The sequence below is a fragment of the Gallus gallus genome, chromosome 2, assembly GCF_016699485.2.
Source record: "Gallus gallus isolate bGalGal1 chromosome 2, bGalGal1.mat.broiler.GRCg7b, whole genome shotgun sequence".
Taxonomy (NCBI): domain Eukaryota; kingdom Metazoa; phylum Chordata; class Aves; order Galliformes; family Phasianidae; genus Gallus; species Gallus gallus.
The window spans coordinates 120,590,053-120,606,619 of NC_052533.1; the positions used below are offsets into that span (position 1 = coordinate 120,590,053).

The window sequence follows — 16,567 nt, forward strand, 5'->3', positions numbered from 1 at the left end:
TTTTAAATGCTTCAATGGCATTTTAATAGCATTAAATTTAGTAGTATGGAATTTGAACAGTATTACATACGGAATTTATCAGCAATGATATCCATCCTCTAAGCAGTTTTATAAATCATTCTCTTCATATATGTATATATAAGCACACAGAGCGATAAACAGGAGTTCATGCAATATTTGCTTCTCTTCATGGTATCCTGCTCAATTATTACCTTTCAACAAAGCAATGCCAGGGACTGGTAACAGCACAGTTTAGGTGTGCGTTATTCTAGAAGCGGTGCAAGATGCCACACTGCAGTGGGCACACGTAACGTGAAGCATCCATTATTTATTCCACTCCCTCATGTGAGGCATGAGAGCTCTTCATTTACAGGAAGCTACATCACTTTACCAATTTTTGTCAGTGAACCGTGGGAGATTTGTAGGTCTTTCTGTAATAGAGGAGAAAGAAGCGGAAAGAACCAAGGGATTATCAGAGAAACAAGAACGCTGAATGTTCTAACTGGAGAATTGGATTTCAGACTGAATAAAACAGCACGTACTATCTATAGGACTGGGGCAGTAAAGCAGTGGAGAGTTCTCTCCAGCATTTTCTGGTCAAAGCATGGGAAAGGAAAGAGATGTTTGTTAATCATAGAATCACAGAATGGCCGGGGTTGAAAAGGACCACAAAGATCATCTGGTTTCAACCCCCCTGCTATGTGCCGGGTCGCCAACCACCAGACCAGGCTGCCCTGAGCCACATCCAGCCTGGCCTTGAATGCCTCCAGGGATGGGGCATCCACAACCTCCTTGGGCAACCTGTTCCAGTTCCAATGTCTGAATACATGGTCTTTGGTAGTAAATGCTACTGACTCTCAAGAGACTATAGCGGGGAAAATGCACGTTAAAAATGACCACGAACTGCACGTTTGGTGATTATTTCCAGCTATAAACCTCAGTGGTGCGTGGGTTTGACAGGGGAAGTGAAAAACTGCTTATGAAGAAACAGCAAATTAATGTTACTATAAACACATTCTTGCCACAGCATGTCAGGACGATTTTTTCAAATATTTAGTCCAAACATTAAAATAAAACTTCACTTGCAACAAACGAGTCTGAAAATAAAAACTTCTGCAGTGAAGATAAGAGGTTTTAATTTTTTGGGTGTGTTAAGTGCTAAGAGAAAGCTAACACTGCCCGGTTAGACCTGTGTTTGTGAAGACATTCAGTAGAAAGAACCAACTTCACCCATACAACCTAAATTCTGGTGTCACAGAGACACTATGGACCACTCCAATCAGCCACAGCGGTTTGATTAAGATCCTCATGCTGAGTGCAGGAACGGGGGTGGAATCCCTCGTATCGGGCTGACAAAGCAAGGAATTAGTGAGGTTATTTGGGAAGAGCTACGTCACTACAAGGTTTGCTGAGCAAACAGTCCGGGAAAGGCTTGAGACGTTGTCCCTGAGCAACCCAATGCAATGGAGGCCAGTCCCGCTTTCAAGTCCAGAGGTTCCTTCCAATCTAAATTATTTTATGATTCCCTATCAATTTTATTAGCAATTCTAGATTAGCCACCGCACTCAAATGCTGATTATCTTTGCACTCTACTGCAGAGACCTATGGCTCCTTCTCCTGCAGTTCCTCTCACGCTTTCTAAGCACCTCAGTGCATCCCCAGACACCCACAGGGAATGCTGTAAACATTCCCGGACGCAGGCTATGCCCCCGGCTGCAACAAGTCTCCTCCCTACACGTGGATCCCTGCGGGGATTCTTAATGCAAGCTCGCTGCAACCCGTTCTAGTTTAGTAAGATTCAGTGAGAAAGAATCTACAACGCCAAGCATTTAAGAGCAGTACAGTTTTCAAACGGTCGAGAAACTGCAGTGCAGCCGAGTGCGAGGCAGCAGTCGGCTGACAAACGCTGACAGGCGAGGATCTCACGCTCGGGGATATGAAAGCATCACAAAGCCCGGGAGCTTAGGAACTGCCGCCGCGCTCTGCGCTTCACAGAGGCTGCGTCGTGCGTGGGAACCCTCTGCTCTGACGGATCTGGAGTTGAACCGCTATCTCCACCCCGTGCCCCGCTGAGGCACAGCAAATTTCGCGATGCTTCACCTCCCCAGCTCCGAATCCACACCGAAACCCAGAGCACCTTTCCTTCCCCTCCTGGAAACGTGACCCTGCCTCAGGCAGCTCTTTTAATCCACCAGAGATTCACCATCCGTCCCTGGAATTTCAGAAGGCTTTTCTTAATCGCAACCCCAAGAGAAGATAAATTTTCACTAAGTACCTGGCAGCAATTACCAACTACTTGAGAAATTACTTTTCCCAAGGCACGTTTGGGAAGGAGGAAAGCGTTCTCCTGCGCGGCGTTCCGTGCACCACTCACAGCACTCCTGCAAACTCTCCTCGCAGGTTTCTCTCCCCGTATCTTTCAGGGCTCCGAAAGGAAAAACAACGACCTCCTGGGGAGCTCTGACACGCAGTGAGCGCCGCTGCCGTCGCTGACCGCGTGTGCCCGCAGCCCCGTACTGTGGTGGGACGGCCGCGGGGCCACCGCGCCCTGAGGCGAACCACCGCCGTGCTTTCAGCCCGCCCGGAGCGCGGCCGGGTGGTGACACGGCACCGCCACGGGAGGAAACGCACGGACGACCTCACCTAATACCGATCTTATCCACAAACGACCTCACCTGCTCGCGGCCAGAACGGACGGTTTTCTGAGCAAACCGACCATCTGACGGTCCCGTAAACGACGGCCCTAAAGGAGGGGCGCCCGAGGAGCGCGGCGGAGCGCGGCCCAGCACCCCCCCCTCCCCCGAACCGGCCGGGCCGGCCGCGCTTCGCCCTTCCCGCCGAGAGCGGCCCCAGCGCCGCCGGTCGGGTCGGGACGCGCCGCACGTGCGCGGCCGCCACCGCCGCACGCGCCGGGCTCGCGCCGCGCCTAACGGTCCCGCACGCGCTGCCGCCGCCAGCGCCGGCCGCTCCGTCGCGGCTCCCGCCGAGCCCGCCGGCACCGACGGCCGCCCCGCCGCCCCCGGCTCCGTGCGGCCGAGGCAGCAGCCCCCCGCCCCGCGGGCGCGGCCGCCACCGAGAGCCGCGGGCCCCCCGCGCGTGCGCGGGCGAAGGGAGCCACCGCGGCCCCTCGCGAGGCGGACGGCCGAGAAGGGCGAGGGGGCGCGCACCCCTCTCGTCGCCGCGCGGTGGGCGGGGCGGGGCGGGGCTCGTGACGCGCCGCAGCTGTCGCGCCCGCCCCGCTGCCCCCCGCTTCCCCCCCTCCTTCCCGGCCGCCCGCCCGCCCCCCGCTCGCGCTCCCCCTCCCCTGCGGCGGCCGTCCCGGTGCATTGTGGGAGCCGCCCGTTGTTCATTTGCCATTCGACCCGATCCGGGGCCTGTCGGGACGGAAGCGGCGCCGAGCCCGGCCGGATCCATTGTGGGCAGCTCGCAGCGGCGATCTAGGCCGGAGCCGGGGGGGGGGGGCCCGGACGCGCGTTCTCTCGGCCGCCGCCCCCCCGCCCTTCTCCTCGGGCGGCCGCGGCTCCTCCTTCCCGCGGGCGCAGCCCTCGGCCGGGCGGGGAGCGGCGAGGGGCGCGAGGCGGCGGGGGGCGCGCGCGCGCCCGCCATGTTCGCGGAGATGAACCGGCGGACGCTGGCGTTCCGCGGCGGCGGCTTGGCGGCGGCGGCGGCTGCGGCGGCGGCGGCCGCGGCGGCGGGAGGCGGAGGGGCCGAGGCCTGGGAGCGGCAGGACCCCGAGGCGCTGAACGGGCGCGGGGCGGACGAGGAAGCGGAGCTGGAGGGGCTGGAGGCCGAGGAGCTGGAGGCGGCCGGCGACGAGAAGGAGCTGCTGCTGCTGCCGCCGCCGCCGGACGCCGCGTCGCCCCCCGCCGAGAGGAACCGGCGGACGCTGGCCTTCCGCGGCGGCGGAGCGCCGCCGGGCGCCAACAATGGCTGCGAGGCGGCGGCCTGGCCGCGGAAGCGCTACGACGGGCGGGGGGCGGACGAGGAGATGGAGCTGGAGGGCGCGGAGGGCCTGGAGCCGGAGGGCCTGCTGGAGGGCAAGGAGCTGGCGCAGGACGGCGGCTCGCTCAGCGACAGCAGCGACGACGAGGAGGACGGCGAAGGAGGCAGCCTCGGCGACGGCAGCGGCGCGGAGGGCGGCAGCTGCAGCAGCAGCAGGCGGTCCGGGGGCGACGGCGGGGACGAGGCGGAGGGCAGCAGCGTGGGCGCGGGGGAGGGGGAGAGCGTCAGGCACTTCCCGCTGGCCAGGCCCAAGTCGCTGCTGCAGAAGCTGCACGTCTCCTTCCAGGGCTCCTGGCTGAAGGAGTTCCCATGGCTCTACTACTGCCAGGAGACCGGCCTCATGTCCTGCGCCTGGTGCACAGCCGCGGCCGCCGCCGCCGCCCCGCCCGAGCTGATCCTGGCGGGCGGCCCCGTGCCCGGCGGCCACGACGAGCTGTGCAAGGGCACCCGCAACTACAAGCGGGCCCTGCTGCTGCGGCACCACCTCTCCGCCGAGCATCGCCTCAACGAGCCGGGCAGCGCCGAGCAGGTAGGCGGCGGGCCGCCCTCCCTCCCCTTCGAGCGGTTTTTTTTTCCTTGTGGCTTTTGTTTTGTTTTTTTCCCTCTTCCCTTTGCCCACGTGCGTTGTGCTCCCTCGCACGGCTCCGTGCGTCGTCCGCGGCGCGGGGGACCCGCATCCCCGGCCGCCTTTATCTCGCGGAGGAAAAGCGGCGATGCGGGCGGCAGTTGCGTATGCACGGCACTGTTCTTGCACTGATTTACAAACGCGAGTTACAACTTCCTCCTGCGGTAGTGGCGGAGGGAGGGCAGTGTCCGGCCCGTGAAACCGGCGCTCACCGTCGTGAAATCGGCGTCGTTCCGCCGTCCTGTCGGCCGGGTCTCCGTGCGCGGCTCGGATTGCTGCAGGCCATGCTTTACCGTTTCAATCTTAACCAAACGGGTTGCTTTAGATCGAGTTACTTAGCCAGAAATGTGTAATTGCTCCGTGTGTGTTTGAGATAAACATGCGGTTTCCTGAAAGCCGCGTTAATATGCCAGCATCTTCTCTAACGCTTTTGGATTGGCCAAACTCTTTGTTGTTCCCTGCTGAACTGTTATTGGAGTTCTTGGCTGCTCTCGTGATTAAGTCGGGGTGAACTCGGAGCTTTTCATTTACAAATGTTCTAAGGAGTGGTCTCGTTGAATCACCAGCCTTCCTTCCAAAGGATGCCTGCACTGCTGAAGCCCACTCAGATGGGCTAACCGGCCTGCAGCCTGCTGTGCCGGGGGTTAGGATCATCCTGGGGCTGCTGGCTGCACTCAGTCCCCCATCGCTGTGGTCTTCCAGCATAGGACTGAGCTCTCCTTAAAGCCCCTACCGTGGCTGTGCAGACGTACCCGGAGTTCAGCTCGTAGCTCAGTGCTCGCATTGAGCGTATTGCTTGAGCACCTTAAGGAGCTCAGGGTACCTTGGACAAGAGCTGCCGTTCTAATCTGTGGGTAGGGCATTAGGATGGCAGATCCCTTAGGTGAGCGTGATGTTCGTAGAGCTAGTTGTATAGGGACGCAAGTTTTGTGTGAAACTCCTGCAGGATTGCAAAGGAAACCTTATGATTTATGAACTAATGCCAGTCATCCAGGACACTGTTTGGGATTTATAAAGGCAACGATCACCTTCAAGATGGGCAGTGCTCCCTATTGGGTGAGTGCTCTCGCTGGCTTTGTGAGGCCGCTGTTGTTCACGCTTCATGGCGGTAGGTCACTATCAGTTTCCTGCAATCTGAGGTTAGCTATTTACTCTGCAGTATTTTAGCCTGACTTGCCTTAAATACCTTCAGTTTCTATTTTGAATCTCTCATTTGCAATTTATTTTCTCTTTATTTTGAAAACGTTGTTTTTGTTTGGTGTTAGCGTGGTATGTTCCCCGCCATCCTGTTGTGGGTGATTACCCCGCAGAGGTATGTCCTGTCACTGTGCGGCCTCCCTCCCACCAGATATGGTTACTTTGTGTCACATGTGAAAGTTTCTTTTGCTGCCCTTAGCTGTGTGTAAATAAAACATACTCCAAGCAGTTTTTTCTTACTAAACTTAATACTCTTTCCTTCTGTCCTCCTCCCCGTACTTTGTCATAAGACTAACTGATATGGGGGAAAAGGGAGTAGCCTAAAAGTTAGTGCAAGTATTACTTGCATTTGAGTGTTAACCTTTCCTTGTCGTGGGAATCCTTATAAAATGAGCCTCTACCTTCCTATCACTAATAATCCCAGGGGGGAAAAATGGTGACTGTAATAACGTATGAAACAGTAAGTGTTAGTGGCTCTTTTGCCCTGTATTAATGATAGGGTTTGGGCCGAGTAAGCTTCTGTAAGGTTAGCTGTAGGAGTGGTGGTTTTGAGTAGAAACAGTGCTGGATGCATCCCTGCACAACTGCACTTGAGTGAGAAACTTCTTACGAGGAGAGGAGTTCAGTTTTTCAAGAGTCACTGTAGGTTTTCTGTGGTGCACTTGTGGGTTACACTTGCTCTACTGTAAATATGGTTAAGAATCAGTGTTTTCTTTGCACTTATTATGTCATTAGTATCCCTTTTCACATTTGTAATAGCACTCTTCCTTCTCTCGATCCATATGTTTAACTAATGCTGAAACAATAGCCCTGTTTTTATCTTAATGCCTTGATACCAGATACTTGGAACAAAAGTAGGTAATTTGTACCCTGACCGTATTTCCAACATACATAATGAGGCAGCAAAGCCTTTTAAATTTAATGAAATTTGGGAGAGGTTTTTCACTCTTTGTCTTAGAGACAATGCATATGTATTCCTGACTTGACAAGCTTCAACTGCAGGGCATGTTTAGCAGCTGCTAATAAACATATGGCGTAGTGCCACCGCTCAAGTGCAAAAAGGAAATGGTAGGTGTTAAGACAGTAAAGCAGTGGAAATTTCTAAAGGTCTGTTGGATATTACACTCACGAAGTGAGCGATGATTTCAGTTTATTTTTGGGATGCTTTTAATTGGAAATGCCAAAACACGCACATGGTTACAGCTGCTGCAGTTCAAGGGTGTGGAGCTGTCGGTTGGTGCTACTTTTGAAGGCAAGAATCTTGGTTCTTTTCTTTCTGTTTTAGTTTTTAAACCAGTCTGTGTCGCCACGGTAAAGCTTAAGGAGTGATATAATCCAGTCTGAAACCACCTTCAGTTTTCTATTAAAAAGACTTGTTGCGGAAATATTTCTCATTTAGTTAAAAAGAATCGAGACTTACTGGGAAGTCAGTGCCAAACATTTTAGTTCTGTGATGAATTTAGATCCATGAGCTGCAGATTTATCATCTGTTTGTGGTTCCTATCCTCAAAGCTGCTTCTTAAAACACTTTTTTTATGTGGACATAATTTGAAGCTGAGCTTGGGCATTAGTGCCAGAAAAGCTTTCTCCAGCCTAGCAGGCGTGTTGGTTTAAAGCAGAAGCTCTCCAAAAGCAGGAAGGCCTTTGATGTGTTACTTTTTCCATTTGAACTGTAATTGTTTGCTTTGTGCGTGCAGTGATGAATAGAAGTCGTGCTTCAAATGTAAAGTTGCATTGTAGTGTTCTAAGTTAACTTCTTGAATTACTCTGGTTGAGGAGGCAGTCAGGCCTTCAGAGTAAGGACCATCACTTACAGTGGATTTATGCCGTGCTCTTCCCAGACCCAGAGCTACTGGGTTGGGTGTGAGGCACTTAGTGTAGGGATGCCGAAGTGCTGAGTGTCCTGAGGGATGCTGAGGCTTGTGAAACAGCAGCGGAGCATCCTGCATGCAGCTGCCGGGGCTGTTTTCTGAGAGCATTTCCTTCTGCAGGCACACCTGCGTAAGAAATCTATTTTTCAGGAGGAGAATTAATTTGGGGGCATGGAAAAGTTGCTGTAGAGCAAGGTGTGGCAATAGGGAAGGGATTGCAAAAATGTGGCTTTGCTGCTTTAAATATGCATACAGGCAGGGTGGAATCCGTGGTCAGAGTGCTTTCCTTCACCTCCCTCCTGCTTTCACTCCTAGGAGGAGAGCGTGCTGGTGGCACAGCAAGAAAGGAAGCAAGTTTCTAGCAGCGCTTCTGATCATCTTTCTGCTGCAGTTAGCTTCTAGGCAGCTTTAATTACTGTGTTGCACATACACAGGAGTCATTTGGTCTTTGGGTAGATTTGGAGACCAGTTAGCTGAAACTGAGCTCAGTTCGTGTTCTGTTAGACTGCTGCTTCATCTCACCTGCACAGGGAAGCTTTTCAGGCTGATTCTGGAAATTCCACAAACAAGAATGAAAGTCTTCCATTCTATTCTGTGTTTCTTATCAGCTGTCAAAGATAAAGCTGTTTGGTGAGGTAACTTAAGCTAGGGGAATATTTTTGTGTTCTGAAAATATAATTGGCATCTAAGAAGACAGTAGCTTGTGGTTCTCATCAGAAAAGCAGTTCCCTTACGATGATTGCTGTGAGCATAACGTGGGTAATAGAAATTGGAAAATAAATTTTCTTTCATTTTTTTTTTCCCCTGTAATTATTTTCTTAACTTCACCTCCCAGTGAATTGTATTATACTTTCTCAGTACAGAGGGGAGATGTTTAAAAGTCCACGAGGGATATCGCATTTTTTTTCATTTTTCCCATAGTAAATGCTAACTGTGTCACACTTGGTTTACGCAGACTTGTTAACTGTTCTGATGTCAGGGCTTTTGTTGAGCTCACGGTGCAGCATTAGAGTTGTTGGCTTCCAACAGCAGTTAACCACTTGTGTTCAGTACTGCAGTTAGGTGGGGAAAAAAACTCTCCACTCTCTGTTAAGTGCTAATACTTACCCCTTTCTCCCAGCATACCACAGTACTTTGAATGGTTGTTGCATTATGTCCCTTATTTTCACTTGGCGTTCTGTTGCTTTCATAACAAAGACTTCAGCCTGGCTTCTATAGCATGTGACTCTGCAAGCCCTTCTCATTGCGCTGCCTTCTTTTCCTTAAAAGATGCACTGTACGTCTCACTTGTTTTTCAGCTGGATTGGTTGCATACATATCCTTACTTAAAACATACTCTATTGCTTCTGTGTAGTCACACAGAAAAAGAAAAGGCCTGCTGCGGAGTAATTTTGAATATTGCCTGGTGTCAGGGCATGAAGTGCCATCAGCTATTGTGGCACGTGTCTGACGGTGTGTAAGACACAAGTCACTGATGTTTGGCTGTGACTAGAGTGACGACACTTCAATACCATCACTTCTGTTTCTATTCTTACCCAAAGTCAGTGTAGTCGGAGTTTTGAAACTGCACTGTGGAGTAAGAGAAAGTTTGTCTGGCTCTGAAATGCTCAGAACGGAGTGGCAGACTGAGCTGTTGCATCTAGGACGTGCTTCCTGTTTCAGTGCTCTGATCAGAGGGAGTGCTCCCCTTTGTCAGAGAGCATGCAGAAAGAAGTAAGCTGAGGCTGGACAAAGATCTGCACCTCATTTTCACATAAAAGCCTAATTGCTTGCCTTGCTACTTTTTTTTTTTTTCCACTTAAGTTTTTTTTCCCCAAAAGGGTAGAGGTTTAGAAGTAACTTGAACGTGGCAGCAAACTGAATTTTCTCTGCAGGAGATGCTGGAAAGTTTCTCTTTTGATCATGTTGGACATTGCTTGCTGCTTAGAGATAGAAAACATCTCTTCTGAAGTATGTAGTTTGACCTCATGATTCTCTGACCTCAGCTGTCATTCTAGTGATCCACACTGGGAATATAACTTGAAGCAAGTGCTGCTTTAAGATACTAATTCCTGTATGGTGGAAAGTGGCTTCTTTATATAGCCAATTCTGCCGTAATCCCAAATGAAGGGTAGTACTTGTTTTCAGGATACATTCTAGCCCCAGTTTACATCATGAGCTCGTGATAACCCACTAACTGAATCTGACCTGTAATGTTGAGGTAGTACTGTTTTTAATGCCTTCTGACCCCTCAGGTCTGAGTCATTTTTGAAAACTGTAAAATGCAGTCTCTTGTTACCCAAAGTCATAATGGAACCAGCCAGTTGCAAACTGTTCTTAATTGCTAGGAAGGAAGAGTCTTAGATCTAGTGGAAAAAACAGCATTGTCATTGTCAATGCTCTTGATGGCATCTCTCAATTAATATAAGTATGATCTCTTTTTTGTTTTGTGGTGCTTTCTGCTTTCTTCTAGCTGCTTCTCTTGTAGCAGATTTGAATCATCATTGTCTAAACAACAGTTACAAAGTACTGTAAAATCTACTTCAAACCTCTTCTTACTCACCAGCTTCTGCCTCAACTAATTATTTAGGAATTCATTTATTGGTGTTGGACTGTCTGATTCTACTGCTGGGAAATGTCTGAAGCTATGTTTAAGATCACTTCTTGAAAAGTTCATGGAGAGGCATAGAAGTACGTGTTGTCAGTATGATAACCAATTAGAGATGTTGTTGCTGGGAAGTTTCAGTGTAGTTTGATTCAAGGAAGTCTTGGCTAAGTAATGTGATGGAAGCCTAACTTTTGTTTGGCCGCCTGCAGCATTCTGTCCACTTGTATTACCAGTATTTAATCTTAAGCCTGTACAATGGGAAATTTTTAACAAATTCCTAATTTGTAGAACTATAGGAATATACCTGCTGCTATAACTACTCCAGTACTATCGCTTCTTTAGAACATGTAGAACAGTTAGACATAGGTTGGGAGATAAACTGATCATCTTTATGTATTCATCTCTCAGCATGAGCAAAGGCTGAGTCTGGATCAAGGTTCTCTATTGACTTCACTTGAAGTTTTCCAAGGAAGAATTAACTGGATATGTGAGAGCCATCTAGATAAGTCTTAAGAAAGAGACTGCGAGTCATTAATATATATGGGTTAACAAAGCCAAGTACTTCATTCTCGGCTAAATCTGACTTTACTTTTGGCCCAAATCTTACTTCCTTTGTCCTTATGGCAGTTTTCTTATGGTTTTGTTCCAAATATGAGAGGAGGGTGCAGTCTGAGAGCGTGATTCTCAGCTGATGGAAATGTTTTTTCAAACATGCATTCCAGCGTGCGTTTGTAACCAAGATTCTAATTAAGAAGAATTGGAATAACATTATCTTACTTTCGTATCCTTTCAATAGTGCTGTAGGATGAAAGAGAGCATTTGTGAAAAGCTAATTGTTTTTCTTTCTAATTCCAGGAGTCAGAGTTGCCGTCAGAACTGAATAATGAAGGATACTGTGATTTTAACAGCAGGCCAAATGAGAACTCTTACTGCTATCAGCTCCTGCAGGAACTAAATGAGCAGAGGAAGAAAGGCATTCTTTGTGATGTCAATATTGTGGTGAGTGGGAGGGTCTTCAGAGCTCACAAGAACATCCTGGTTGCAGGCAGCCGCTTCTTTAAGACTCTGTATTGCTTTACAAACAAAGAAAGCCGTAACCAAACCACTGTTACCTATTTAGATGTTGTTGCTGTTCAAGGTTTTTCTGTCATTTTGGACTTCTTGTATTCTGGTAACCTCGTGCTTACGAGCCAAAATGCCATTGAAGTGATGTCAGTGGCCAGCTACCTTCAGATGACGGAGGTTGTCCAGTCTTGCCGCAATTTCATTAAAGATGCCTTAAACATAAGTATAAAATCAGAAGCTCCGGAGACCGTCGTAGTGGATTATAACAGGAGGTCTGTTAGTAGGGATGGTATGTCTCCAAGGGATCAGAAAGTTGCCAGCTTCTGGGCAACACGAAACCTTACCAACTTGGCAAGCAGCATAAAAACTGAGAACGATGGTTACTCTATTGATGAGGCCCAAATTGAAAGCTACCAAATGAATGACTGCAGTTGGGTCCAGGACAGCTCACCTGAAATGGCTGAAAATGAGTCTCAAGGTGAGGGAAAAGTTTTTGTGTGGAATGACATGGGCTCACAGGGACAATCAGTTCAAGAACCTGGAAAGGCAAGAAGGAAAAACCAAACTGCAAAAAGATTTATTTATAATATACCACCTAATACTGAAGAGAACTCAGAAGATTGCTCAGTGTTGCAACCATCAGTCCCATATCCAGAAGAAGACCTGTCATTCATTAAAGAAGAAGCAGGTAAATATTGCTTAATATCAATCATACAATTTGAAAATGAATTTTCCAGATCAAGTATGTGGCAGTGTAACTTTTACAGGTGTGGTGCATGGGGTGTTTTAGTAAAATCAGCACGTATTTAGCATTATGCAGCAACCTGGTTCTCCCTTTTGTGCTGCAACAGTGCATCTTCAGCTAGAGAAAAGAACTGTGTAACCCATCCCATGTGGTACGTAGCATGTTCTTTATAACTGATGTTTGGTTGCAGGTCCATATCAGCTAGTAGAAGCTAAAATCCCCTCATATCTATGTTTTAATCTCTAGCTAAAATTAGGCACAAAATCAAGAAGTGATAGCTGACGCTGATTGCATGGAGGTGTCCTTCTTAATTTTCTTCCTTTCACTGGCAAAAGATTTTTGTGGTCATCTCCTTGAGTCTCAACAAGAAGCAGAAATCAACATTTCACTGCTGTTAGTTCTGCGGATATCTGGGAAGCTTCAAGATGGAGTAATACTGCCTATTGACTCTTAAAGCAGATAGATTTGTGAAGAAGGTGGGAAAGAGATACCACAATGACATGTAGTGGAGAGAGTATCTTTTTGTTGAACTGTCCTTTAAACAAATCTTAGGATCTGACTTTTCATGGTGTTGTCTTTTTATCCCCTCAGGGTCAGTGGTTAATGAAAGTGCTAGAATAAGATTAAATGTGTTCTAGGTAAACCTAGAATAGAATTCTAGGTTCACATAGAATTGTGTCACATAGAATTCTAAGCAGACTGTTCCCGGTATATTTGAAATTTGGGCTAATGTAGTTTGTAGTTACTATTATATTGCATGAGTAGCTGAAACGTATTTGAAATACTGCTGCTTGCCTGTATCAGTTCTAGGTGGATTAGCAACCTTAGAAGTATGACTTCTGAATAGTTTTAGTTTCAGAGTTGACTCTTGAATAGCATGTGGATGTGAGATGTAGCTAGAACAAAGTTCTTTAAACGTCTGTTTCTGAAGCGTTTTAAAATGCATGTCTTTTTCAAATGTCAGAGGCCTGTGAATGACCTTTACTTCTCAGGTTCAAATGGCAGAATTAAGGGGGGGTGAAAAAACAACCCATGCATAAATTAACTAAAAAAAAATCCCCAAACAAACTCAACCAACTAACAACACCAGCACTCAGACCTGTGAGTACAGACTATTTCGGTGGATATTTTTGTATTCCAGTGATGAAAAAAGGAGATTTGAAAGCAACTTGAGTTTTCAGGAATGCCTAGGCAACCTGTCTTTATTCTGGTGGAAGGAGAGGTGACCTTAGTTTGTTCTCGTACCTCCATCTCCTTGAAAAACAAGACTGAAAGAAATCCGTTCAGGAGTGCTGTGACCAAGCCAGTTGTACTCGGGCCCTGAAATGTCTTTGCCCACAGCGTTAGAAGTCTATCTCTGTTGCTGGCAGCTGCTGAGGTGTGAGGAGGCAATACGTGAATAGCAGTCCAGCAGTGGGCACGTGGTATCTCTGTGCTGCGTTGTACTGCTGTGCATTTGTGTATCGCATACACGTGAGCACCACAATGACATGTGACAATAGAGTACTGCAGACTGAAGCTACGGGCACCTATATTTGGTGAGAGCAGAAGCAGGAGATGGATGTGCTGTTAGCAAGTAGTGTGACACAATAGGAGCAGATGTGGGAAATCAGCTGTGCTGAGGAACTGACACTCACTCCATAAATGCTTGAGTGCGGTTACTTGTCTCTGAACTCAGTGGGTAGGTCCACAGTAGCTTTTCAGTTTAGCTTGAGAGTATACTCTTGTAAAGTGGATTTCCTGATCTTCTCTTAGCGTACTTTGATTAATGTTGTGAAGCATTCTTGGCCTGCAGAGAGTTTCTTCTGTGTGAAAGGAAAATGGAAGCTGTGTTTCAGAAATGTGCTTGTTATGTGCCAACCACTGACAGACCTTGGGTCTGCAGCACCAGGATTAGATCTAGCCTGAAGTAAAGCAGCTCTGAACATGTATGGTAGGGGTGTTGGGTCTTCAGCACCCACATTAGCAGATCTGCTTGTGCTGCGAGGCACTACTTGCTAGCATGCATTTAGCTGCAGCAGCTTTAAGAGTGGCAGCAGAAAGTCTGGAGCAAGAATGGGGATCTGAGTTACCAGAAATTGCACAAATATCAAGTTCCTGACGCAATTTAGTGCGTGGTTTCTACTTCTGATTTATTTGGGTTAGACAGTTAAGCTTTTTTACTGTTGGGGACGTTACAGAAAGTAAGTATCCAGCTAACAAATGGTGTGCTCAGCAGCAGAAATAAATGCTTGTTTGCATTCTGCAGACTTGGAATAGGTGCACTGGAGCTTTCTCATAGAATTAACGGGTGGTGGGGCAGCTCAGCAATGATAGAAAAGTACTCAACTTGTTCAGTTTTTTGGATAGAAATACTGAGGTTTCCTGTCATTGATTGTACTGCAGAATTAGATTGTAAAATACATTTCATGCTACATCTTGATGAAAAGAACTGTATTAAATGCATTGAATTTATGCTGTGGTGTCAGTCCAAAATCATGGAAAGCTTTATAATTGTAGAGAAGGAATTTATTTTGTAAGTAAACTAAAAAAAGACATAGAGTATTGTCAACTAATGATCTCCTTGGTTCTTTTACTGTAACGTGAGAGGTCCAAAGTAAATAATTTCATATTTCTGTGGGTTCTAGAACTACTTTGGAAGCCACGTTTAATATCTTTATACTGAAACCTGTACTTCTAAAAAATTCTTCTGTGAGAGGTGGTGGAGGAAGAGCACGATAGTGCTTGCTTTCAGTCTTAGTTATGCTTCAGTAGCTGGTGTTTTCTCCTCTACTGTGTGCCAGATAAAGTAGATTCCATAGATACGTGCATTTGTTCTATAAACCACTGTAATTCTTCCCTCCAGACCTAAGAAAAGGTGCAAGAGAGAGGAGAGAGAGAGAGAGAAGAAAGTGTGGGGAATTGGAAGAATGACAAGAATGAGTTGTAGAATAACTTGCAGGTTACATGATAACTTTTTAGTTGTGGATTAAGTTTTTTGTGAAGATGGAAAAACTACCAAAATGAATAGGCAGTTAAAAATTCATGAGAAAACGTTTTCTGGAACAGATATGAGACAATGCGTTTAGAAGAAAAAGAATGAATAGTAAAATCTTGTGATGCAAGCTAAGTAATACACTTGCTATCCCTTTGGTTGCCGAAAGAGAAAGAGCTTCTACTGTTACACTTTGTGGTGTGCTGATGGGGATAACTAACACCAGCTGTGGTTATTAGATGTCTGATTACATGCAAAGTGAGTTGCTGTGTCCTTGGTGATGGTTTTAGGTTGTTTGGCTTTTCTGTGAGGGGGGAAAAAGTACCACAGGTGGTGGTACGGTGGAAGGGAAACCAATTTAAGGACTGCTGCTCTCATAGTGAGAACTTAAAATGGAAACCAATGCATATAGAGAGAGGAAAAAAAAACAAACAAAAAAAACCCAAATCAGCCCAAAGACATTGAATTCAATTCTATGCTAAATGGAGTTTTTGATTGATGGGGTACTACTAGGTAAGCATTAGGTAAATCGTAATAAAAGTTTTCTCAGCGATGCTGTTGCCTGTTATCTCAGTAAAGCAAATGTGAATGTGAGTTTTCCTGCAGATAGCTATAAGAGTATGTCAGTTCTTCTCACTCTGCACTACCAGTGGGTTTATATTTAACACCTTTCCTGTAAGAAGTAGCGCTTTGGGCTTCAAAAAACGTGCTAAAGCTTTTTTGTTTTGAATTGAATATGACGTTTTTGCTTCATTTCTCTACTTCTACTGATGCTTTCAAACGTTCCCCAGGTTTAACTATGTGAAATAAAATAGCTGAGTTCCTTCTCACTGAATTGTACAACCTATCTCGCTATTTTTAACAGATTATTAACTAGAAGGAAAAATGCCTTTGCTGTTTATAACCAGGGTGCATCCTGCAATTAACCATTTCCCATGGTGGAAATAACAGTGCAATCAGTCGGTATCTTTTAGTCAGTTTCCAGTTCATGAAAGCTCAGTGATTCTATTAATGATATTTTTAGCGTCTATTTGTAGATTTTATAAATTTACACCACTTCTGAATTGTTTTTTCATTAGAGTTTGTGTTTTGGCATATGTATTCTGTTTGTAGACTTCAGAACAAAACTGTGAATTATTCTTCATGCTTTCCAGAGCTGACCGTGTTGATTCTTAGGAACGTTTTAATGGATTATTCAGTTGGTTTTGTGAAGCTAACACCAGACCATTTGTTTGTATGATTTTTGGGCTTCATAATGTTATGTCGTATATTAGTTTGGAGGGCATCCGAGAAAAGGGTAACAAAACAAAGACAGGATGAAAATGGCCTTTTGTGGAAAAAGATTTTTCTGGATAACTCTGTAGGAGTTCTTAAGGAAGGATTTGAACTCAGTTGGCTGCAAAAGCAGCTACTTTTCATAACGTTACAAGTAGTGTCTAAAGCTGCTTATAAAAAATGTAGTGCTAGTCACAGTTTTTGTCATATGTTGCTCCCTCAAGTT

At 46.8% G+C, this 16,567-nt stretch overlaps 2 protein-coding genes across 4 annotated transcripts in view; one reads left to right on the plus strand and one right to left on the minus strand.

Moving 5' to 3' along the window:
* LOC101750761 (translation initiation factor IF-2-like) lies at positions 1–3,606 on the minus strand. 3 transcript variants are annotated; one of them, XR_211778.5, is made up of 2 exons: positions 2,276–3,606; positions 1–431 (listed from the first exon to the last, which is right to left on the minus strand). XR_211778.5 is itself a non-coding variant. In XM_040695794.2 (2 exons), exons 1-2 carry the CDS (start codon positions 3,604–3,606, stop codon positions 388–390), a joined length of 975 nt encoding a protein of 324 aa, XP_040551728.1. In that variant the 3' UTR covers positions 1–387. The 3 variants fall into 3 exon arrangements, 2 of the variants coding, with proteins under 2 accessions (XP_040551728.1, XP_040551729.1); XM_040695794.2 differs by having other exon boundaries at positions 2,676–3,606; XM_040695795.2 differs by having other exon boundaries at positions 1–2,427; positions 2,676–3,606.
* Positions 3,353–16,567, plus strand: part of ZBTB10 (zinc finger and BTB domain containing 10) — a 27,954-nt gene continuing 14,739 nt past the window's right edge. Inside the window, exons 1-2 of the mRNA XM_003640808.6 lie at positions 3,353–4,531; positions 11,138–12,035. Of these exons, the coding sequence (XP_003640856.4) occupies positions 3,605–4,531; positions 11,138–12,035 (1,825 nt within the window). The 5' untranslated portion in view covers positions 3,353–3,604. The remainder of the gene's footprint in view (positions 4,532–11,137; positions 12,036–16,567) is intronic.